Source organism: Suncus etruscus, chromosome 3 (genome assembly GCF_024139225.1).
Source record: "Suncus etruscus isolate mSunEtr1 chromosome 3, mSunEtr1.pri.cur, whole genome shotgun sequence".
Classification (NCBI taxonomy): domain Eukaryota; kingdom Metazoa; phylum Chordata; class Mammalia; order Eulipotyphla; family Soricidae; genus Suncus; species Suncus etruscus.
In genome coordinates, this window is record NC_064850.1 from 40,808,450 (window position 1) to 40,830,124 (window position 21,675).

The window sequence follows — 21,675 nt, forward strand, 5'->3', positions numbered from 1 at the left end:
CTGGGCCGCTCGGCAGAAATGGAGCATCAGCAGTCAGCAGCGAGGAGAGAGGAAGGAAGACAGATGAAGGGAAATGCGGTGGCAGGATCCAAAAGAGGGTGCTCTGACTGACATGCTCCTGTGCTCTCCTGAGCAGAGACCGGGCCCTTCAGGAGGTGACACAGTCTTTGTGGGGGCTGAGTCTCACCAGATGACATGCCAGGACACAGAGACTGTGCAGCAAAATCTGGCAATGCCCAGCCTTGGAGCAAGCAGGTGATATTGTTGGAACTGCCTTCCCGGGCATAGTCTCGGGCTCAGCTCTGGAGAAAAGAGGTTCCTTAGTGCATCGTTGGGGTGGCATATGCTGCAGCGACTCAAGCCTTAGCCCAAAGGGGGTGGTGTCTAAGCTCCCCAGACACCTGGAAAAGGGAGCTGCACAGTGAAGCCTGGAGCTCAGCACACTGCATTCTGTGACCTTAAAATTCAGGATGACCATTCCCCCATGCCAGGTTTCATCCTTTTCCTCCAAATCGTTTGTGCTCGGAGGGGGCCAGGTACTCTGCCCCACGAAGTTACCTGAGGCTGCTCTTGCTTTTTTCTTTCCTGCCTGCCTTACCTTACAAGAGGAAATAGCAGAGCTGGTCCACCAGCATCCACTCATCATCACCAGGCACGCAAGGAGTCCTGGCCACCAGAGGGCGCTGTCTCTGCCTTCTGGGCGCTGGCACCTCACATACCATCCCTCTATCCACTCTAAGCCACCCCTCCACCCATCAGGACGGGTTTGTTGACTGACCTTGCTTGTTTGCTGCCCCCATGTCTAGCATGTCTTGGGCAGAGGTCAGATTGGATCACTAAACACTGCCCTTCTGACTGTCCTAGATTCTGGGCTGAGTGGTGATCTCACTGGGGCAGGGCCTTTGACCTCTGACCTCCAGCATCAATGACTTGGCTGATCCCAATGGGCAGCAGAATGACACGGTGAGTGCACATAGCTTGAGGAGAGCTGCTGCTGGATTGATTGATCTGAGAAGCATTTTTCCAGCTCCATCGGGCATTCCAAAATGCCCCGCTCCCTTGAGGAGAGGGACAGGAGAAGTCATATCCATGTTATACACCTCCCTCTAGGTCCAAGGAACCCAAAGCATCTCAGTCTGGAGCTATGACAAGTTTTTGGGTGCTGTGGCCAAGGGAACAGGGACCCAGTGCATGGAGGTTAATGACTCAGGAGAATCCCTTTTCTTGCTCTGAGCTTCGTGCCGGGGTTCTACAGCTTGAATTTGTTTAGATGACAACAAGATGGTTCCAAATTTCTGTGTAAATCTGAAAGCAGACAAGTTTCACACAGTTGCACATTTCACATTAAAAAAATTTTTTTAAATAAAAATAAAAGTTCTGCTTCCATTTGGGAAATTTTTGCCTGCCAGAACTTCCCTTAGGGTTTCATGGGCAAAAACGACCCTTCATTGCCTCTCCCAAGTCTTTCTAGACAGTGAGTTCAAGAGTGTTGACTGGTTCCCTGAAATGTTGTACGCAACTCAGGGTCGCTGAGAGTCACGCCTGTGCCATGTCATCTCCAGGAGGCACAGTGGAACTGTCAGAACATTCTGAGCCTTTGCACACGCCTACAAATTGCTCACCCCAGGAACCCTTTCGCAGGCCATGCACTCAGCCAGGCCCAATAGCACTTGCCTGATTGAAAGTCTTTTCTAGGCTATTTTTGCTAGCACACGCACACGCATGAGCATGTGCGCACGAGCGCGCACACACACACACACACACACACACACTTATACACCCCAATATCTTCCTGTCATTCTCCGTGTTAACCACATTCAGAACTTGGAGATATGCCAATTTTTTTCCCCTGCACAAAGGAGCAAATATCAGAAGTTTTTTGGTAATTGAAATTCATGACAAATTGCAGACAGTTTCTTTCTTTCTTTTTTTCTTCCTCCTTTCTTTTGAGAACAACATGTTCTTGGGTAAAATAAAAGTGTTTACTGAAACAAGAATGTGTGGAAATGAGTTGTGTCTGTTGCTGCAAAGTCCCGGATGAAGTTCCCTGAAATACCTTGAGTGAGCTCGCCTGGTCTCTAAGAGGCTACAAGGGGCCAATCAAGTGAGAACATGGCCAGAACCAATATGGTGTCACTTCCTTTGACCACTTTGCCCTCCATGTTTCCCTGCAGGGGCAACTAGGAAAGGAAGGGCCCTTAGTCTCAGTACTAAATTATTCCACCAATAAGACCTGTTCTTTTGAGAGCCAAGTGTGGGGGGCTCCTTCAAGCTACCCCTGAGGCAAATCTCAAGGAAGGCTGCAGTTGACTGTCCTCTTTATGTCCTTAGAAAAAAAGCGCTGTGACTTTTCCTGAGCATACTAGTTTGCTTGAGGACGGATCTCGCCCTTGCTTTTAATAAACGCCTTTGATAAATTTTCTCCTTGTCGAAAAGCCTTTTGCTTTGTAAAACGACACCACAAAATGCAAGTTTGACTTGTCCTCTAGCTACTGGCTAATTCATTAAGGCCTCCTGCAATTACAAAAGGCTGGTCTTTGGGTTTAATATCTCTGCACTTGGGTTTCAGAGTCATGTTACCCTAAATACCTCTTTATTGGACAGGTGAGAATTCTCAGAAAACACTGCTTTTCACCTGATTTTTATGCCCATTGAAATCCTGAGGTCCAAAGCAATCCATTTGGGACCAAGCATACTTTTTCTGTATATTTTTTGTTTACTAAATTCTTTATCCTAGGTTTCCCTAAAAATTTAGCAGAAGTAGCTTTAAGTTAACTGGACAGGTAAGAACTAGGAAAAATCATGCTGACTAAAGACTTGAAGAGAACATGCCAAATTCAGTCATCAAGAAACATAAACATTTCAAGGTAGATTTTGAAACAAAATGGCCCAAGGCACAAAAATTTACCTTAAACAAAAATGCCCACCTTTTAAATAAAGATCCTGTGTGCTGATAATGAAAGGAATGAAATTTATATGCAGACGTTTGAGGTCTCAGAGAGGATCTGGCAATATCCCTTTACCAAAATTTTCACCATTTTAGAATCCTAGGTGCTATTGCCACAGGTCGGTTCTGAACCCTGGTTCTCCCCCACCCACCCACCCCACCCCCACCCCCCGGTTTCTGAGGTCACTGGATCCCATTCTTTCCTTGCAAAATCCGTTTTCTGTTTTCCAGTGCAGGACAAACACTTTTTATTTCTTACAGCGTCTCGCAGGGGGAGCTAGGGAGTAACGAGCAGCTTAAAGATGCTGCTTAGAAAAGGACTTTTGTGCTACTGCTGGGTTTGATAGCAACTTTTGAGCAGGGCCAAGAATGGGTGGATGGCTGGTAAAGGTCATTGTCAAGGACATGGGATCAATTAGTATGCAGATCAGAGCCCGAGAGTTCAAAGGTATTGTTCCAATTCAATCACATTAGCCAGGGCAGAAAGGAACAAACAGCTTGACCTTAATCACCAAGCCTTTGCCATTCAGTGTGTGTGTGTGTGTGTGTGTGTGTGTGTGTGTGTGTGTGAGAGAGAGAGAGAGAGAGAGAGAGAGAGAGAGAGAGAGAGAGAGAGAGAGAGAGAGGTGATGTGTAGGGGGATCTAGCTGATTACATAGAGACAGAAGTCGGTCCCTCCCCTTACTATTTGTGAAACAGAAGATGGATACTTCCTGCAGTGTATATTATATTCCAGGGATGATTTTAATTGAAGGTAAACACATTGGACCTGTATTGTTGTTTGTTTTTTTTTTTAAGCATGCCTTCACACATACTCCAGACATATAAAAATGTCTTGGGATTAAAAAAGAAGAAAAAGAAAACCTCACTTATTTAATGTCAGGGTAAGTTGTTGTTGTTGTTGTTGTTGTTGTTGTTATTATTATTATTATTATTATTACTCCCTTTCCTCACAGACAACCCTATTAAAAATCTGCACAATTCTTTCAGGTCCCCCAAGTGAAAAGGACATAAAATTCCACCTTCTCAAATACAATCTCTGCAGCCTAAATATACCTTTCAACGGTGTGGTTAGAGCTATCATGGAGATAAATGAGGAAATTTTGAATTTTTAAAGCATCCCAGGAAAGAGAGCTGGCCCCCGCCCCTACCCTACCCCCCTTCTCAAAGGAAAACCCAATTATTTTCCTGATTTGCCGGTAGAACACGTTGGAATGTGGGCAAAACCAATCCTCGCTATGCATTTCCCCAGTCTCTTAAAAAAAATGGAAAGAAAAGAAAGAAAACACTCACAAACACATATCTGCATAGAGGACTGAACCCAGATGCATCATGTAAATAAGATACACCTTCCATCTATAATTACATCGACAGCACACATGAAATACTGTTACGGTTTGGGTGGAAATGAGGAACGACCTGGGGCTCAGCCTTCGACAAAAATATGACACTTACACGGGTTCACCTGGTTCTAAAACACTTTGCCCTCTGCAACCGCTGTTGATCTGCCTTTCAGGTGTTCAGTTTGCAGCATCAATTTGGATAAACATTTACTCAACTACACCAGGGCTTCCCTAGGCGTGGGTCAGCCCTGGGAAGCTTTCCGGCTGCTGCTGGGTGTAGAGAAATTGCGCCTTCATCTCTTCGTTTTCATCTCAAACAGGATCGGAGTTGAGGTTTTCCGAATCCCGTCTCTGCACCCCTGAGTCAGTCCCCCATTCCCTGCCCTAGGAAAGCCAGTTGGACCCAAGCTCAGGAAGAGAAAATGTCCAGGGAACCGCTTCTCCGGCAAGCAAAGCTTCACCCCAGGGGGTCGTGAATACTTTGGGAGGAAGCAGGGTCCTTCCCTCTCAATGTCCTACCAAGTCCCTCTCTGCTTTCTTTCTCCTTCAGGGTTGGACGTTTCACCCATGAAGGGTACTAGGTGAGGCTGAAAAGCTGAAACAACTTTGCAAAGTCGTATACAGAAAAAAAGAAAAACCAGAAGAGACATTATGGATGGAAACAAACATGGGGTTTTCCCGTTAGAAATAGCTTTTTTTCCCCTTCTCTTAAAAAAAAAAATACACCTGTTTTGGCATTGGTTTTTAAAAACCTGATTCCTGCTATTCATTTTGGTCTGAAATGAACCGTGTTTTTTTTCCAAGTACTTTTTGGAGTGAAGTAGATTTCAAATGATCTCTTCTCCAAGAATCTCTCTTGTCCCAGTATTTTTTTTTTTTTTAAAGCAGGACTTTTATCCGGAGTGCAAATAGAGACATTTTAAAATGTAAATCATCCCCTGGTTCTATAATATTTTTTATGCACGCCTCGGTATTTTATTTGAAAATATTAAGGCGCTTTAAAAAATAAAAGTGAGCACTCTAGACGTTTGCACAATAATTTGCCCGGGTACCTTTCTCCTCTGATCCTACTGGTTTGAATTTATCCCAAAATTATCACTTTAGGAAAAAAAAGGTTTTTCTTTTCTTTTCTTTTTTTCTAAAAAAAAAAAAAAGTCATAGATTCCCCCCTCTTAATTGAAGACTAGAAACCCCCCAACAAGATTAAGTAAGTCTTTACAGTGTTATACAAGTGAGTGCTTCTTGCCTATAATAAAAGGTGTTTAAAAGGTTCGCTACAGCTTTAAACAGAATTACAATTTACTTCTTTCAAGTGTCCAGGCCATAAATTCTTCTCAATTCCCTCTCTCTCTCCTTGTCGGAATTAATGAGATCAGATCTGATCAGGGCGCTGATGTGTTCAGCGCCAAATCACACAACAGCGCGCGCACCGTAATGGAATTTGCATCTAATGCATACATAAATCAAACATCTTTCTGGACATTTTCATATGCATAATGTCATTTCATCCAGTTCTCTCTGTGCAGAGGGGGAGATTTTTTCTCTCTGAGAGAATGACTTTCTTTAATGCTTTCATTTTATTTTCGCTGACTGCAGTCCCGTAGTAGGCGCTCGGCCGGAGAATCTTTCGGGGCGCGGCTGACAGTTCTTTTTCCAAGAGGGGTCTTTCACATTTATCATGCCTCTTCCTCGGGGGCTTTGTTATGCAAATGTGGCTGAAATTGATAATTCCAAAGTGCTTCATTTCGGCTCCTCGGCGGTTGGAGATGGTAGATAAAAAGAAACTGACAAGACACACTGATTGCCCTCAATGCATGTAACTCTCTTGCTAACAAGGCTGGATATTGTTAAAAATTCCTATTGTTATGAGGGTGGCGCTCCCATTATGCAGGCCTTGCAAATCTCTGATTTGAATATTAACCCTTTAATCACCCTCCCCCTTTGGCTTCCCCTCCTAACCCTCCCCCACCCCACCAAAAAAAAAAAAAGAAAAAAGAAAAAAGAAAAAAGCAGTCGCCATCCAATGACTTTTTAGAACCCCAAACATCAAATTATTCTTCTATTATGGTGAACAGCTGGGGTACATGGAAAACACTTCATTAATCATTTGTTCCCAAGGTAAACTTTACATTTATTTTTAAATGCAAAGAAATGGGGTTATCTTAAGCAGGGGGGGGAGTCCCCCCTTCTCTGCAGAGCTAAGTAAAGATGTAGAAAACGGCTTCTCCTTGGGTGTGTACAAAGGGTTTGGAAATTAATAATTGAGAACAGCAGTTTGTAAAAGGAACCTGGCTTTAAAAAAAAAAAAAAAAAAAGCCTTCCGGATCTTCTGCAAACGGCACTAGCGGTATTTTCAGGCCGAGGTTTTGCAAGTTCCGGCCGGGGAGGGGCTGCGAGGGGCTTCGGGGCGAAGTTTATTTCCCGGGTCTGGAAGCGCACGGGGTACCGAGAAATCTCCCAGCGACCTCCTCCCGCTACCGGACACAGAAATCTGAATACCGTTTCCAGAGGGGAATTGCAAATCGAGGCAGCTCTGAGTATTTGCATACCAATAAAGTGTTGGAAGGACTTGGAGCTCGGGAGAAGGCAGCCCTGACCAGGGCCAGGGACTGAGGGCGCCAGTCCTGGGCCTGGGAGAAATGTGGCCACGGGAATTTCCTGCCCCGGATTTTATGCTGGTTCCTCCCAAATATCCAGACCAGAAGGCAAATGTGCAGGCCTCCTGTTCCATGCGCAGATACTCCCTCTTTATCTCTCTCACGCTCACACATCCTGTCTGTCTGTCTCTGTTTTTCTCTGTATGTCTGTCTTTCTCTCTGTCTATAGACCCATCCAAGCTTCCCTGATAGAAACCCAGAAACTTAGCTAACAGTGTCAGCTCCTGCAAAAGTGGTAACCAGGATTCCTGAACCTGGAATTTTCCTGGAGTCATTGAGATTTCTGCTTTCTTGAGGATATGGGACTTTATTTAGGGACGGAAGAGGTGAGTGACACTTATTGAAAAAAAAAAAAAAAAGTCCTCTCCAATGAAAGCCACGCTTGGAAAACTGCTCAGCCAGGAGGCTGGCTTTATCCTGATGAGCTCCACATTCAGTGGTCAATAGAGGCTGCATCCAAGTCTTCTCAGTTCTAGAGTCGGAGCTGACCTGCAAGTGATGCGCATTACAGGGGGTTTGGGGCACTTATGGAGGAGGTGAGGCAGCAGCTTTGGCATGTGCACCCAGACCTGAGGCTGACCTGGTTGCGGGGAGTGTAGATAGTGCTGGCCTGAAGATGCAGTTGGGAAACACAGAAGCCTTCGAGGTGAGGCTCTCCCTGGTCTGCAGTCCAGGCAATGCCAGCGATGCCTTTGGTCTGTGGCACTCAGACCTGGGCTCTTCTGCTTTCCCCCAGCACCTGGAAACTCTGGGTTCAATTTCAGCATCTTGCCCTTTCGAATACCCCAGACCCACCTCTCAATGAAAGGATTTGTGAAAGTCTCAACATTCCCTGCAGAAGACTATTTGGAGACGAGAAGGCCTGCCTATTGGGTCCATCTCTGGAGAGTGAGTCCTGCTTTAATTTCCTTTTGACATCAAGCCCGGATACTTAGGGTCCTGTTAGGAATACCAGGAGGGCGCAAGCACAGGCGGCCATGTTTGCGTAATTACCATCTCCACAGCCTGCACTCCTGAAATTGAGTGTGAGTCATTAAATCAGCAGGTTCTAGTCAAAGTTGCAGTCAAAACAATGCTTCTTCATTAATATCTGCTATGCTAATCAGTCCTGATCATCACAGAGGTAGCTGAACCTGCAGCCGTTCAGTCCTTGGCTTCCCCCCCTCACCCCACCAGGATCAACTGGATTTTAAAAGCTTACACTTGCCTAGGCAAAGAGAAGCCTTATCTTGAGCTTCCCAAGAAGCTTTTAGGATGCAAGATTTCAAGATGCGCCTGTATGCATTTAATGTCTATTTTATTTTCAATTACACTCTGCAGCGAATCTGAATACCTCCCTTATCTATAGATGGCACGATAAGGTGGAGCGGAGTCTATTGGATTTGAGAGTATGTTTTTCCTCTATTGGCAAGAGGGGATCTGCCCCCCCCCCCCAGTGTCTCTGGAATAAGAAAACTTGGGGCCTTGATTTACATCCTCCATCCTTGCTACTCTGAGGAACAACCAGCAGCCACTGGGTTGTCAGGCCCATGGGTGTCAGGCCCAGAGAAGCAGCCGGAAGGAGCCTTCACAAGCTTCCGGGACCTCCAAGCTTTAAGTTTCAGCCAGGATTGGGGGCGGGAAGGGGGGCGCCCAGGCGGCTGCTTTGTGTGCACCCCGTAAAGGTGTTGGAATGTCCTTGCTCGCTGGCATTTAATTTACCAGTTGCCTCGGAGCCGAGGCTTTGGCAGGTTCTGCTGGAACTGAAAGACAGCCTGTCATACCGAAGGCCTGCTGCCTACTGCTGAAACTGAGAAACTTGGCAGATATGCAAACAGTAACTGGGTTTGAGTTGTTTTGATTACAAGTTAAACAGAGAGTCATCGGCAGGGCCAAAGTCGATCTTCCCTGCTTCTCCCGCTCTCCTCCTCTTTCTCTTCCTTTCCCTTCTTTTCTTCCTCTTGGCAAAAGGCAAGAGGACGTGCTGGGAACGTCTGCAGACTCTGCTTACACCTGGGCTTGGGCCGAGAGATCAGACTGGTTTGAGGGGCCTAGAAATAGTCCCTTTGGAGTCACTTTCCGGGGCTAATTCTTGATAGCTGGTCCTTGATGCAAAGTGGTCTACTATAGAACTTCCCTTCTGTGCCTCGAACCCCTGTATTTTCTAAATAACTATATTATTTGGAGATGCATGAAGATTTTGAAGAGGTAGAAAATGTTGAGGAAGCTGTTAATATTTTTAATTTACTTTATATAAAGAACATGTATCAGAGAGTTGACATAGTTGATCATAATACATTTGTTTCCAGTAAGTAGGAGCAAAATTATTTTTAAAAGGAAAAGAATAAAAGTATTAAAAAAAAGGGAGAGAAAAAAAACGTACAGCACCAAGAAATTTTGTGAAAATGATTGTATTTTCAATGGGGTCATTAAGTCATTTGTCAGAAGATTTAGTAAGAAGCTCTTGTTGCTAGTTGACCATTCTGTTACTTCATTCGTTTCTGAACATTAGGTGGCTTCACATCATATTGGTGTCTAAATTGGTGTGTCCCTATGGGGATGTCACTATTAAACAAAAATAAAGTCACACATCATAAATGTGGCCATGTGGTCCAGGAATTCCAAGCACTATTGCTGACACTGTGGCTTTTGTAGAGTGTGTTTTCTTCCGGAAATAAGAGAAGGTGAGGTTGGAGGAGGGTGCCCACACTCACTTCAAAAGAGTCCTGCTGATATCAGCCTCCAAACCAGCATACCTATAGTTTTGGTCAGATTGGTGTCTGCAGAAAGCTACAGAGGAATGGTGAAACAGGGCATTGGCAAAGCCACAATTGTGGGTAATGGTGTAGCAGGTTTGGCTTCAGTAGGGCGAGGACTTGGCCTGCCTCTTTTGAGTTTTTTGTTTTTGTTTTTAAAAGAAGAAGCCCCTGTCCGGTCCGAGGATTCCAAATTCTGCTCCGTCTCGGAGAAATGAAGGGAAACCAACTCAAGCAAACGCTTAGGTGGATTTTTTTATTCTGGTACCAGGGTCTACAGCCTCCTCCCACAGAGCAAAGCCAGAAAGACCTCGTGCTACGGCTGGTTACCCCTTATATAAGATGGGAAATGGGAGGAGAAGGAAGTAGAATGATGCACTTCCTTGAGGGCTGGGTTTCCACCATGGTAACACAGATCATTGGGTGAGGTAGGGGTAGAGGCGGGACTTCCGCCACAGTAACGCAAACCATTGGTGAGGTAGGGTTTCCGGCTCGATAGCGCGGATCATTGGGTGAGGTAGGAGTAGAGGCGGGACTTCCGCCACAGTAACGCAAACCATTGGTGAGGTAGGGTTTCCGGCTCGATAGCGCGGATCATTGGGTAAAACCTAAGTAAAACCCGGCATGGATCTAAGTAAAACCCGGCATGGATCTTATTCCTTTTCATCTCCCCACTTCTTGTAGTAAAACTTCTAATCCTAGAAGTTAATGTGGTCAGGGGCCTCCACTTCCTGATTAAAATTATCTGCCTGAGCTAATTCTTGATATTGTTGACGTAATACCATAAGTTTAACGTCCCCAACCTGGGCTCGTATGAACGCAGTGATCCGATTGATTATGCATGGACCAATGGCTACCAGAAGTAAAAGGCTCAGGAGGGGTCCCAGTAGGGGCATTAGATAGGGGAGAATCCCACCCCATAAGGACCATAAGGGACCATCTAATAGCTCTTTTCTTCTTTGGGCAAGCTCCTCTTGATGGTGTCTGATCCTGTCTCGCACTATTCCTGACTTGTTAGTATAGAAACAACATTTTTCTTGCAAGGCCACACAAAGCCCTCCTTGCTCTGCCAGGATCAAATCTAACCCCCGCCTATTTTGTAATACCACTTCAGCCACGGAGTCAAGCTGGTCCTGCACATCATTAATGGAACTATATACTGTGTCCACATCTGAAATTAATTTTTGCGAGAGTTTGTCATATTTGTCTATTGATATGGCTAGTCCTGCGCTTCCGGTTGCTAGTCCACCCGCTACCCCTAGCCCTACCAGTAGGGGCAGGAACATTATAGCTCGTCGAGACCGTCGGGTGCCGCCTAAGAGATCTATGCTAGGCAAGGGGATGGACTCTGTCCCCGGAATGATGTCAATGTTGGGGAGCACTAATGCTGGGACGCATATTCCGGTCCAGTTCTGGGGAAAAAGAGAGTAAGCCAAATTTCCACCACATATCCATGCCCGTCCCGGAGGTAAACACCCTGGGCTAGAGGGAGCAGGTAGGACTTCTGAACACTGAGTAGCCCCTGCCTGACCCAGGTCTATAGATTCGGTGCTGTTATGCGAATAGCAAACAGATGATTCAAAGCTATAGGGGACTACCTTAAAGGGTTTGACATAGGTACAGCTAGAAGAAGCAAAGGTTAGATTACCTAGTTGGACAGGGATAGCCAAAGGCCAATTTTCCCCCATTCTCATACAAAGCCAACAATCAGCAGCTAGAGTAGGGTTAGAGAGATTAAGAAGTTTGTGAGTTTCTTCTAGGATGCCATGAGTATTTGGATCTAACTTCTCAGCAGGCATCCGGGGTCGGAGGGAGGGGTGCCGAGGCCACTTAGGCATTTTAGTCTCCACTTCCTTTGTAGCCCAGTCTATGGCCTTTTTTTCTCTTTCCTGGTCTGTTGGCCCTCCACCATCCGAGATGTGAATGGGTGCCTTTAGGGGCCAGCAGACCAAGTCTCCCACTTCAGCCATGCAACTTGCGACTCCATAGGGAGATCTATGCCTACTAACTGTCCATTTCCCTCCTATGCTCCCCTTGTAAGTTTCAGTGAGTCTGGCCACCAGATATGCCCGGTTATTTTTGGTACACTCTCGATACTCCCGATAGCACCGGGAGTGAACTTGAGTAAGCTCCACACATCGAGCAGGGCACTTCCCCCCCGAAGAGGGAGGCAAGGGTTGAGGTTTTTCTCTACACACCCATTCTGATTTTCCCCCCACTTGGGAAGAAGTAGGGGACTGGAGGTAAGCAATTCTAGTTCCACAGTCTACTGCTCGAGTGTACAGGAGCCTACTGTTGAGTTGATAGCCTCCCACACAGTCACAGGGGTTTCCAAATAGTTTTTTTACCAGTTCTTCTGGGCTTATGGACTCATCGAGTCCTCCTTCAGCCAGTGCCAGGAGGAGCATTGTTAGAGTCAGAGGGCATATCAGGGCTAGAGTGTGTTCGCCGGACTCGAATCTTGAGAGGATTCTCGGTGCGCTCCACTTTCCACTCATTACGGTTGAGGTCAGCAGGGGCAGGTTTCAGATGGGAGGCGTGAACCCAGGAAGCAATGCCGTCCACCTTAACAGCAGTAGGGGTGGTCAGAAGGACGACATAAGGTCCCTTCCACCGAGGCTCCAGTGTCTGCGAGCGATGCCGTCTCACCAGGACCTGGTCTCCCGGCTTGAAGGGATGTGGCACCGTCAATTCTCCGGGTTCATATGCCTGTCTGAGTTCTTTCCAGACTTGGCTTTGTAGGGCAGCGATGGCGGCCAGCCGAGCTGCTAAGGGAGTGGAGGTGGAAGAGAAAACATCATAAGGCTCAAAAAGCATTCGCACCGGGGGGGGGAGCACCATACAACACTTCAAAAGGAGTTAGTTTACACAAAGAGGGCAAAGGGGTATTCCTAGCCCTGAAGAGGGCAGAAGGTAGGAGGGTAGTCCAGTCCCCTATGCCAGTCTCTAGAGATAATTTGGTTAAAGTCTCCTTAATAGATCTGTTTATTCTTTCTACCTGCCCTGAGCTCTGCGGGCGATACGAACAGTGTAATTTCCAATTTATGCCCAGGGTCTTGGCTAATCCCTGACTTACCTGGGCCACAAAAGCTGGTCCGTTGTCTGACCCAATTACCTGAGGAAGTCCAAACCTGGGGAAGATGTCATCTAATATCTTCTTAGCCACCACCTGGGCTGTTTCCTTCTTGCATGGGTAGGCTTCCACCCAACCTGAAAATGTATCTACAAAGACTAGCAAATACTTTAGTCCATATTTGGCAGGCTTGATTTCAGTGAAATCAATCTCCCAATGTTGGCCTGGTCTCTCCCCTCTCAGTCTCTTTCCGGTTCCCATTTTAGTAGGATAGGCATTTACCAGTTGACAGGGTTGGCAGGACCTTACAATTTTTTCGGCCATTTCCTTTAGCCTCTCTGGTTTTGGTACCCGAGGCCATTCCTTAATTAACTCCATCATTTTTCTGGCCCCCAAGTGGGTGAGTTGGTGAAGAGTTTTCAGATACTGATTTACCTCTGGTTCTTCAGAAAGGGAGTCTACAGTTGTTGACACTGGTGGGAGGTTGTCAGGTTCAGTAACAATAAGTGCAGGGATCTCCTTCATGCGGGATGCTGCTGCCTTTGCTGCTTCATCAGCTCTTCTGTTTCCGGACGCGACGGTTTCCTTTCCCGTTTGATGACCTGGACAGTGAACTATCGCCAGTTCTTTGGGTAGGAGAAGAGCAGATAAAAGACGCAATATCTCTTCTTTGTGTTTAATTTCCTTTCCTGCAGATGTCAGGAGTCCCCTCCTTTGGTAGATAGCGCCATGGACATGGGCAGTTCCGAAAGCATATCTGCTATCTGTGTAGATGGTTGCCCTTTTTCCTGCTGCCATTTCTAGTGCTCTGGTAAGGGCTATCAACTCAGCTCGCTGAGCAGAGGTCCCCTCTTTCAGGCATTCGGACCAGATAACGTCATGGTCACTCACCACTGCAGCCCCAGCTCGTCTCTCTCCATCTTGGAGAAAACTACTCCCATCTGTGTACCATATGACATCAGGGTTCTTTAATGGCTGGTCCTGTAGGTCCCTTCTCAGCCCACTCTCTTCGGCCAGCAAATCCTGGCAGTTATGCAACACTGGTGTCTCTGACTATTCAGGGAGCAGGGTGGCCGGGTTGAGAATCACAGGTAGGCCGATAGTTATTCTGCCTTTGTCTAGAAGGATGCTTTGATAGTGGGTAATACGGGCATTTGAGAGCCAACGGTCGGGGGGCTGTCGAATTATACTTTCCAGAGCATGAGGGGCTATTATAGTCAGCTTTTGTTCCAAGGAAATTTTATCTGCATCCTTTACCAGAAGTGCAGCTGCGGCTATTGCTCTCAAACATTTAGGCCACCCACTGGCCACTGGGTCTAGTTTCTTTGATAGATAGGCAACCGGCCTTTTCCACGGACCCAGCGTCTGTGTCAGCACTCCCCTTGCCATTCCCCCTTTCTCTTCTAGATATAAGGTAAAAGGCCTGCTAGCATCAGGGAGGGCCAGGGCTGGGGCTGTGAGCAGAGCTGTTTTGATAGAGTCAAACGCCCTTTGGCATTCATGGGTCCACTCAAACTTGGCATCCCCTTTTGTGAGGGGGTACAGTGGGGCTGCCAAGTTGGCGAAACCAGGGATCCAGAGGCGGCAGAAACCTGCCGTCCCCAGAAACTCACGTAACTGCCGGCGAGTAGTAGGTGCAGGGATCTGTGCCACGACCTTCTTCCGGGCCTCCGTCAGCCATCGCTTTCCCCCTCGTAGCATGTATCCCAGAAACGTCACCTCTCTCTGGCACAGCTGCGCCTTCTTAGCTGATGCTCTATACCCTAGCCGAGCAAGTTCCTTCAGCAGGTCATGGGTGGCCTGCTTGCAATCTTCTTTAGTTTTTCCTGCAAGTAAAATATCGTCCACATACTGGAGCAGGGTTACCTGGGGGTGCTGGCTGCGGAAGAGACTTAAGTCTTGGTGCAAGGCCTCATCAAAGATGGTAGGGGAGTTCTTAAATCCCTGAGGCAATCTGGTCCAGGTTAGTTGGCCTGAAATTCCTGCCTCAGGATCACTCCACTCAAAAGCAAATAAGGGTTGACTGGCTGGATGTAGAGACAGGCAAAAGAAAGCGTCTTTTAAGTCCAATACACTATACCATACTCTTTCAGGACTTAGGGTGCTGAGGAGATTGTATGGGTTTGGCACAGTGGGATGGATGACTTCCACCTGACTGTTAACTGCCCTTAGGTCCTGTACTGGCCGATAGTCCCCAGTTCCAGGCTTCTTAACTGGGAGTAATGGAGTATTCCAGGCTGACTGACATTTTACTAAGACCCCTTGTTGGAGAAGTTTCCGGATATGAGGAGTTATGCCTTTCTTCGCTTCCTGACTCATGGGGTACTGCCTAACTCTCACAGGGACAGCAGTAGTTTTTAACTCTACCACTACTGGAGCCTGTAAGGTAGACAACCCCAGTCCAGCAGTTTCGGCCCAAGCTTCTGGAACTAGTCTTAACCAAAAGTCGGTGTCTTGGCTTTCAACTGGCAAGGGGTTATCTGTAAACAGTCTATATTCATCCTCAGCCCTGATGGTCAGGACGGAGGTGGTAAGTGGTTGAACACTGGGATTAAGAAAAGCAATTTCTGGACCAGTTTCTTCAAAGGTTATCTGGGCTCTGAGTTTGGTTAGCAAGTCTCGTCCCATTAGAGGTGAGGGGCAGTTTGGTATGACCAGGAAAGAATGCTTGATTTCTCCTTTCCCCAAGTCCATAGTCCGGGAAGTAGTCCAGGAACGATAGCTACTTCCATTTGCTCCTTGTACTAAGGATTGCTTACTAGAGAGGGGTCCCAAAGGTTTCTTTAGGACCGAGTATACTGCCCCTGTGTCAAGTTCAAAGTCTATGGGAGTCCCCTCCACCTTAAATTTAGCCCTGAGCTCCCGGAGGGGGTTGGAGCCCTGACCCCCCTATTCAGATTCAAGGGCCAGGGTCCTTGAAGGTTGCGGGGATCGTGGGGGTTGGGTGCCACGAGGGGATCGTGGGGGTTGGGTGCATTCCCGAGCCCAGTGTCCCCTCTGGCGGCAGCGAGCGCATTGGTCCTTGTCCAGGGGTCGGCGTCTTCGTGGGCCCAGGTCCCTACCTTTCTGACCTGTGCTAGATCTGTCTACTGCTACTGCCAAGACCCTTGCCAGTTCCTTATTCCTTCTTCTGTCCTTCCGTTCTTCCCTCCTCTCTCTCTCTTCTCTCTCTTTCTCCTCTGCTTCTTTCCTTTCCCTGTCTCTCTTTTCCTGCCACTCTCTTCTTTCCTTTTCTAGTCGCTCCTCTCTTTCTTCCTTTGTTTCTCTCTTACTGAACACTTTCTCAGCCTCCTTTACTAGGTCTTGTAAAGTCTTTCCCTGGATATCCTCCAGCCTCTGGAGTTTCTTTCTAATATCTGCTGCTGACTGTCCTACAAAAGCCATAATGACTGAAGCCTGATGAGTTTCAGAGGTTGGATCGAAAGGAGTGTACCTCCTATATGATTCCATCAGCCTTTCTAGGAAAACCCCGGGAGGCTCATCGGGTCCCTGTATTACCTCTTTTACCTTGGCTAGGTTTGTGGGCTTTCTAGCCGCTTCCCGGAGACCTCTCATGAGAGTCTGGCGATAGGTGGACAGATTCCCCCTACCTTCATATGTGTTGGGGTCCCAATCCGGTCTCCGCAAGGGGAAAGAGTCATCAATAACATCAGGTCTGGTTGTCACCAAGCCATCTAGTCCTATCACATTTTTCCGGGCTGCTGCCAAAATGCGGTCCTGTTCTTCAGTAGTGAACAGGGTACGAAGCAGCTGCTGGCAGTCATCCCAAGTAGGCTGGTGGGTGTTCATCAGAGAATCTAAAAGATTAATTAACCTAGTGGGGTCTTCAGAGAAAGAGGGATGGTTAAGCTTCCAGTTATAAAGGTCAGACGTGGCGAAGGGCCAATACTGGAGGGCAGGCATCTCCCCTCCCCTCCCATCGTCCATCATGGGCCCTACTGGCCTCAGCGGCATGATTGGCAAAGCTCCAAATGTCGAATCTTTTTGCCTGCTGCGGGTTCCCGCAGCTGGCCCTGCTCGCTGGCTCTCATCCGGCAAGGACTCTGGGGATGATGGAGGCAAGCAAGTTGCTCTTCCCCCTGCCCCCTGGAGCACGTGAGAAGCTGCTCCTTCCACAGCCCCCTGCAGCACGTGGGAAGCTGCTCCTCCCCCTGCCCCCTGGAGCACGTGGGAAGCTGCTCCTCCCCCAGCCCCCTGGAGCACGTGGGAAGCTGTTCCTCCCCCAGCCCCCTGCAGCACGTGGGAAGCGGCTCCTCCCCCAGCCCCCTGCAGCACGTGGGAAGCGGCTCCTCCCCCTTCTCCCTGCAGCACATGGGAAGCGGCTCCTCCCCCAGCCCCCTGCAGCACGTGGGAAGCTGCTCCTCCCTCTCCCCCCTGCAGCACGTGGGAAGGCTGGGAAGCTAAGGAGAGATTTAATGGGGAACGGGGTTCTGCAGTCGCCTCCCCTGCTGGAGCAGAAGGGGTGCGAGCAGATGGGTTGTAAGGGGGGGGTTCAAAGAGAAGTAGGTCCGTAGTGTCAGGGTAAATGCGGGGCACAGCTCGCTCCTCTTTAGGCTGTGACTCCGATCCCCTTTTCTCCTTCATGGGTAGGATCGTAGGCTCCAAAAGCGGCTGTAAAGAAGAAGGTTTAGGGGGGGGGAGGAATGGCCGCACCCAGTCAGGGGGACTGGTACAGAGGTCCTCCCACATGAGAATGTAGGGTTCTTGATCAGGATGTCCATGCGGCCCCGGTCGGTACACGATGTCTCTCACTCTGCGAACTAAGGAAATATAAAAAGACCCCCCCTTTGGCCATCCAACTTGAAAGGCTGGCCACTCAGCAGCACAGCATGTCTGCCACTTGCCCCTTTTCACGGCTAGGGAACGATTTTGTGCACGAGTCCTCACTTCTGACCAGTGGTCCAGAGTGAGGGACAAAGGAGTAGTCTGCTTCTGTCCCATAATGAGAACAGTAAATCAAAGGAGTTGATGAGGAAAAGATTTGGGGGGGGGGGTAAAGGAGGTGAGGATAGAAGAGTTCAAAGAATTTAAGCCAACACACGTCTACAGAACCTACACACTTACACGACACAACTACAATGGAACAAGACAGAACAGAGGAGCAAAACTCAAAAACAGAAACCTCTAATTAATAGAAATAAGGTTCACCACAGCAGCCTGGGGAACGTCTTCCCCGCTGCAAACTCGAACTCCTGGGGGCCCTCCAGGGTCGTGACCTATAGTTTCTGAACTCGTCAATTCACTACCACCCGGTATCCACTTCGAGTGGGGACTCTCAGGTCCTCGGTCACCCTACCATTTCCCTACTTCCATTTTTGATGCACATCCAGTCACAACAACATAAAGTATACTGCCAATTTCTACCCGAAACAAGTTACAACCGACAACATAAGATACAGTGCTAGCTTCTACTCACAACAAGTTACAACCAACAACACAAGATACAAGATACAGTGCTAGCTTCTACTCACAACAAGTTACAACCAACAACACACAACAACACAAGCTACATTAATTAGAACCCACCGAGTGGTCCGTTCACTACCCCCGCTCCGGGCAGATCTGGTATCTCCTGGCTGGCTCGCCAAAATGTCCGGTCCGAGGATTCCAAATTCTGCTCCGTCTCGGAGAAATGAAGGGAAACCAACTCAAGCAAACGCTTAGGTGGATTTTTTTATTCTGGTACCAGGGTCTACAGCCTCCTCCCACAGAGCAAAGCCAGAAAGACCTCGTGCTACGGCTGGTTACCCCTTATATAAGATGGGAAATGGGAGGAGAAGGAAGTAGAATGATGCACTTCCTTGAGGGCTGGGTTTCCACCATGGTAACACAGATCATTGGGTGAGGTAGGGGTAGAGGCGGGACTTCCGCCACAGTAACGCAAACCATTGGTGAGGTAGGGTTTCCGGCTCGATAGCGCGGATCATTGGGTGAGGTAGGAGTAGAGGCGGGACTTCCGCCACAGTAACGCAAACCATTGGTGAGGTAGGGTTTCCGGCTCGATAGCGCGGATCATTGGGTAAAACCTAAGTAAAACCCGGCATGGATCTAAGTAAAACCCGGCATGGATCTTATTCCTTTTCACCCCGTTTCATTTGTAGGTACACAGAGAAAGCCACAGGGAGAAGATGGGTAGTTCGTTTTGGGGAGTTTTCTTTTAATTGGCTCAGGTCTGTGATCTCCAGCTCCACTTCTATCTTCTATCTTATGTCTGCCCTGGTATCCCAGGAGTGCTGCATCAGGCAACATGGACTCTTAGAGAATGACTTGCCTACCTGGCTACTGTGTAGCCAAAAAAAGAAAATTAAGAAATTTCAGGCAGTAGTTTCATGTAAGAGAAGAGGTTCTGATTCTTTCCCCCACAACTTCCCTAAGACCTTGACATTTTCTGACCATAGTTTTGCAGAATTCTCTATCCTAGACTCAGCCACTGTCCTAGTAAACTGCAAAGCCAATCTATGGTCATTCGGATGTGAGGGCAAGACCCATTTCCATTTCTAATTTTTGCTCCCTTTGTCTTGGGCTGGCTGGCTGGAACCAGTTTTCCAAGAAGCCTGTTTTCACGTGGCAAGAAATACATTTGATTTACAGAAATGAGGCTCCCCCTCCCCTCTAGCCCCCACAAGTGCAAAGCCGAAACTCTGAGCTCTATGACAGAATTCTTGGACACAACCCAAAGATATCAGACTTTTTTTTCCCTTTTAATCCACCAATTTGACCATTAAAAAAAAACTTTATTGAAAATAGTAAAAAAAAAAAAAAGCGCAATACACTAACAAAACAAATCAAAACAAAAAGCACCACAGCATTGAGCTGAATAATTTGTCTCTTAAGAAACTGAGTTCTGAAAGGGCCTCATTTGGACAAAGTTAATTACTGCACAATAATTGCATTTTAAATTCTGCTTCTTTCTAGATGCAGTACATTGTAAAGCACATGATTAGAGGAAAAAGTAAGTTCCTGTGAGTACAACTTGTTAATTGCCTTTGTCAGAAACTGACATCCCGTTCCTTCCACTTCCGGTGAAGATTTAGAACTTTCTGAGTTGGTAGGAGGAGCAGGGGCCAGACACAATGGCCAGAGTAGAAGTTTCTGGCCACCAGCTGTGCACACACCAGCCTATCCTTCTTCCCTAGAATCCCAGGCAGCTCCGATCATACCTCATAGAAACCCACTGACCATCATCAAATTCTTCCCTATTTTAATCAACTCTGTAGCTTACTCTTCCCCCAAACCCTGTGCGTCAGCTCTCCCCAATGGTTTTGTCATTTGTTTAACCTTTTTTAAAATTGTGGTCTTATCGTATATACAATTTCCATCTTTAATTCTTTTGCTCTCTCTTTGAGTCACACCTGGTAGTGCTTGAGAGAACCACGGAGTATTGTGGATTGAACTCGGGTCTCTGGACTGCAAAGCATAGACTTAGTTCTTTGAACTCTCTCTCTCTAGCCCCATCTATAAACTATTTTTTTTTCAGTGCATAACTCAGTGCCACTGATTGCTTTCACCATCTGATACAACTTTATTCTTATCCATGTCCAAAATTTTCCACCACTCCAAGTGGAGGTTTTGCTCCCCATTTCCATTCCCCTGTAACATTGATCTTGTTTTTGTCTCAATAACTTTGTCTGTTTTAGATTTGTTTCATGAGTGGAACATTCCCTACAGTTCTTTGAAAGTGCAGCAGATTTTTTTCCTGAGCATGATTTCAAGGTTCATCAATATCATTGCTTAGATGAGAACTGAACTGTTCTAAATATTAATCCAGGGGCCAAAAGTTAACCTACAATGAGGTAAGCACATGCCTGGTATGCAGCTGACCCAGTTTAATCCCTGACACCCCATGATAGGGTCCCCAAACACTGTTAGGGGTCACACCTGAGCAGAGGCAGAAATAGCCCCAAACACTGCCAAGTGTGTCCCCTTCCCCAAGATTATTCCAGTGTGTTAATGTCACCTTGTGTTTGTCCTTTGATGATGAGGCACAAGATCTGATCATCAAAATTTTAGTCATTGTCAATAATGTTGCTATAAATGTGCTTATTCAGGTATGTGTCCCTGTTTTCAATATTGTTTTTAGGGGGGTGTTTGACCAGGAGTGGAATATCGAGATCATAGGGTAATACTAAGTTTATTTTTTGAAAGATATGATGGTCCTGTTTTCCATGGAAGGAAATCAAGGCTCACAGAGGTTAATTAACTGGTAACATATAATTAACAGGTAATCAACCAACCATGAAGAGGGATTTGTCTGGAAGCTCAGATTCTTTCTGTCATACTTCCCTCCAAAGTAAAGGTTTTTTCAGACTCAAGAGGATTCCTAGAAACAGCCAGGTGGAATGTTTGTCTTGGAATTTTATGTTAGCATGAAAGTCGATTTTTCTGGAGCTGATGGGTTCTTGAGAATTGTCTGAAAACTTTGCAGACAAAACTCAGAAGGTAGGAAGAAATCAGGGTTGACTGTCATATAAATGAGTCTGGTCATTTATGACCAGATAAATGAGTTCCCTTTCAGCTCACGTACCAGATAAATGGCCAGGCCCCTTTAACACTTGTCCTGTTCTGAGCCTCCCTGTCCCATGTTCATTGCCTGGTCCTGCCCTGACTCTGCTCTCCTCCATCATCTCATGACCTGGTCTTGTTCTTCTTTAGTTCTCTAGCCAGGAGACCTCTCCTAGTCTGAAATCGTGTTCCTGGACCTCTCTGGACCTGTAACCTCAGGTTCCTAGTTATCCTGGCTTTTCTAGTCCCTAACAGCCTTGTGCTTGTAGGTGAGGCTCCTGTGCTCTGTATCTGACACTGGGCCTCTCTGAAACTGTACTTCAGGGGTCCCTATTGTACCATCCCAACTTTCCTAGACTCTGGCTACAGTGCATGTGGATGAAACTTGTGCACCCAGTCCCTATCACTGTCCAGTCAT

At 47.1% G+C, this 21,675-nt stretch overlaps 1 protein-coding gene across 1 annotated transcript; it reads right to left on the reverse strand.

Annotated features, from left to right (window-relative positions):
- Positions 1-8,806: 8,806 nt before the first annotated feature.
- LOC126004290 (uncharacterized) lies at positions 8,807-15,545 on the reverse strand (the record flags this gene model as incomplete). The annotated part of the gene is made up of 5 exons (XM_049770750.1): positions 8,807-8,977; positions 10,789-10,853; positions 10,951-11,011; positions 13,191-13,381; positions 14,369-15,545. Coding segments are annotated over 5 exons (1,665 nt in total), but the record flags the coding sequence as incomplete, so codon positions are not given.
- Positions 15,546-21,675: the final 6,130 nt, after the last annotated feature.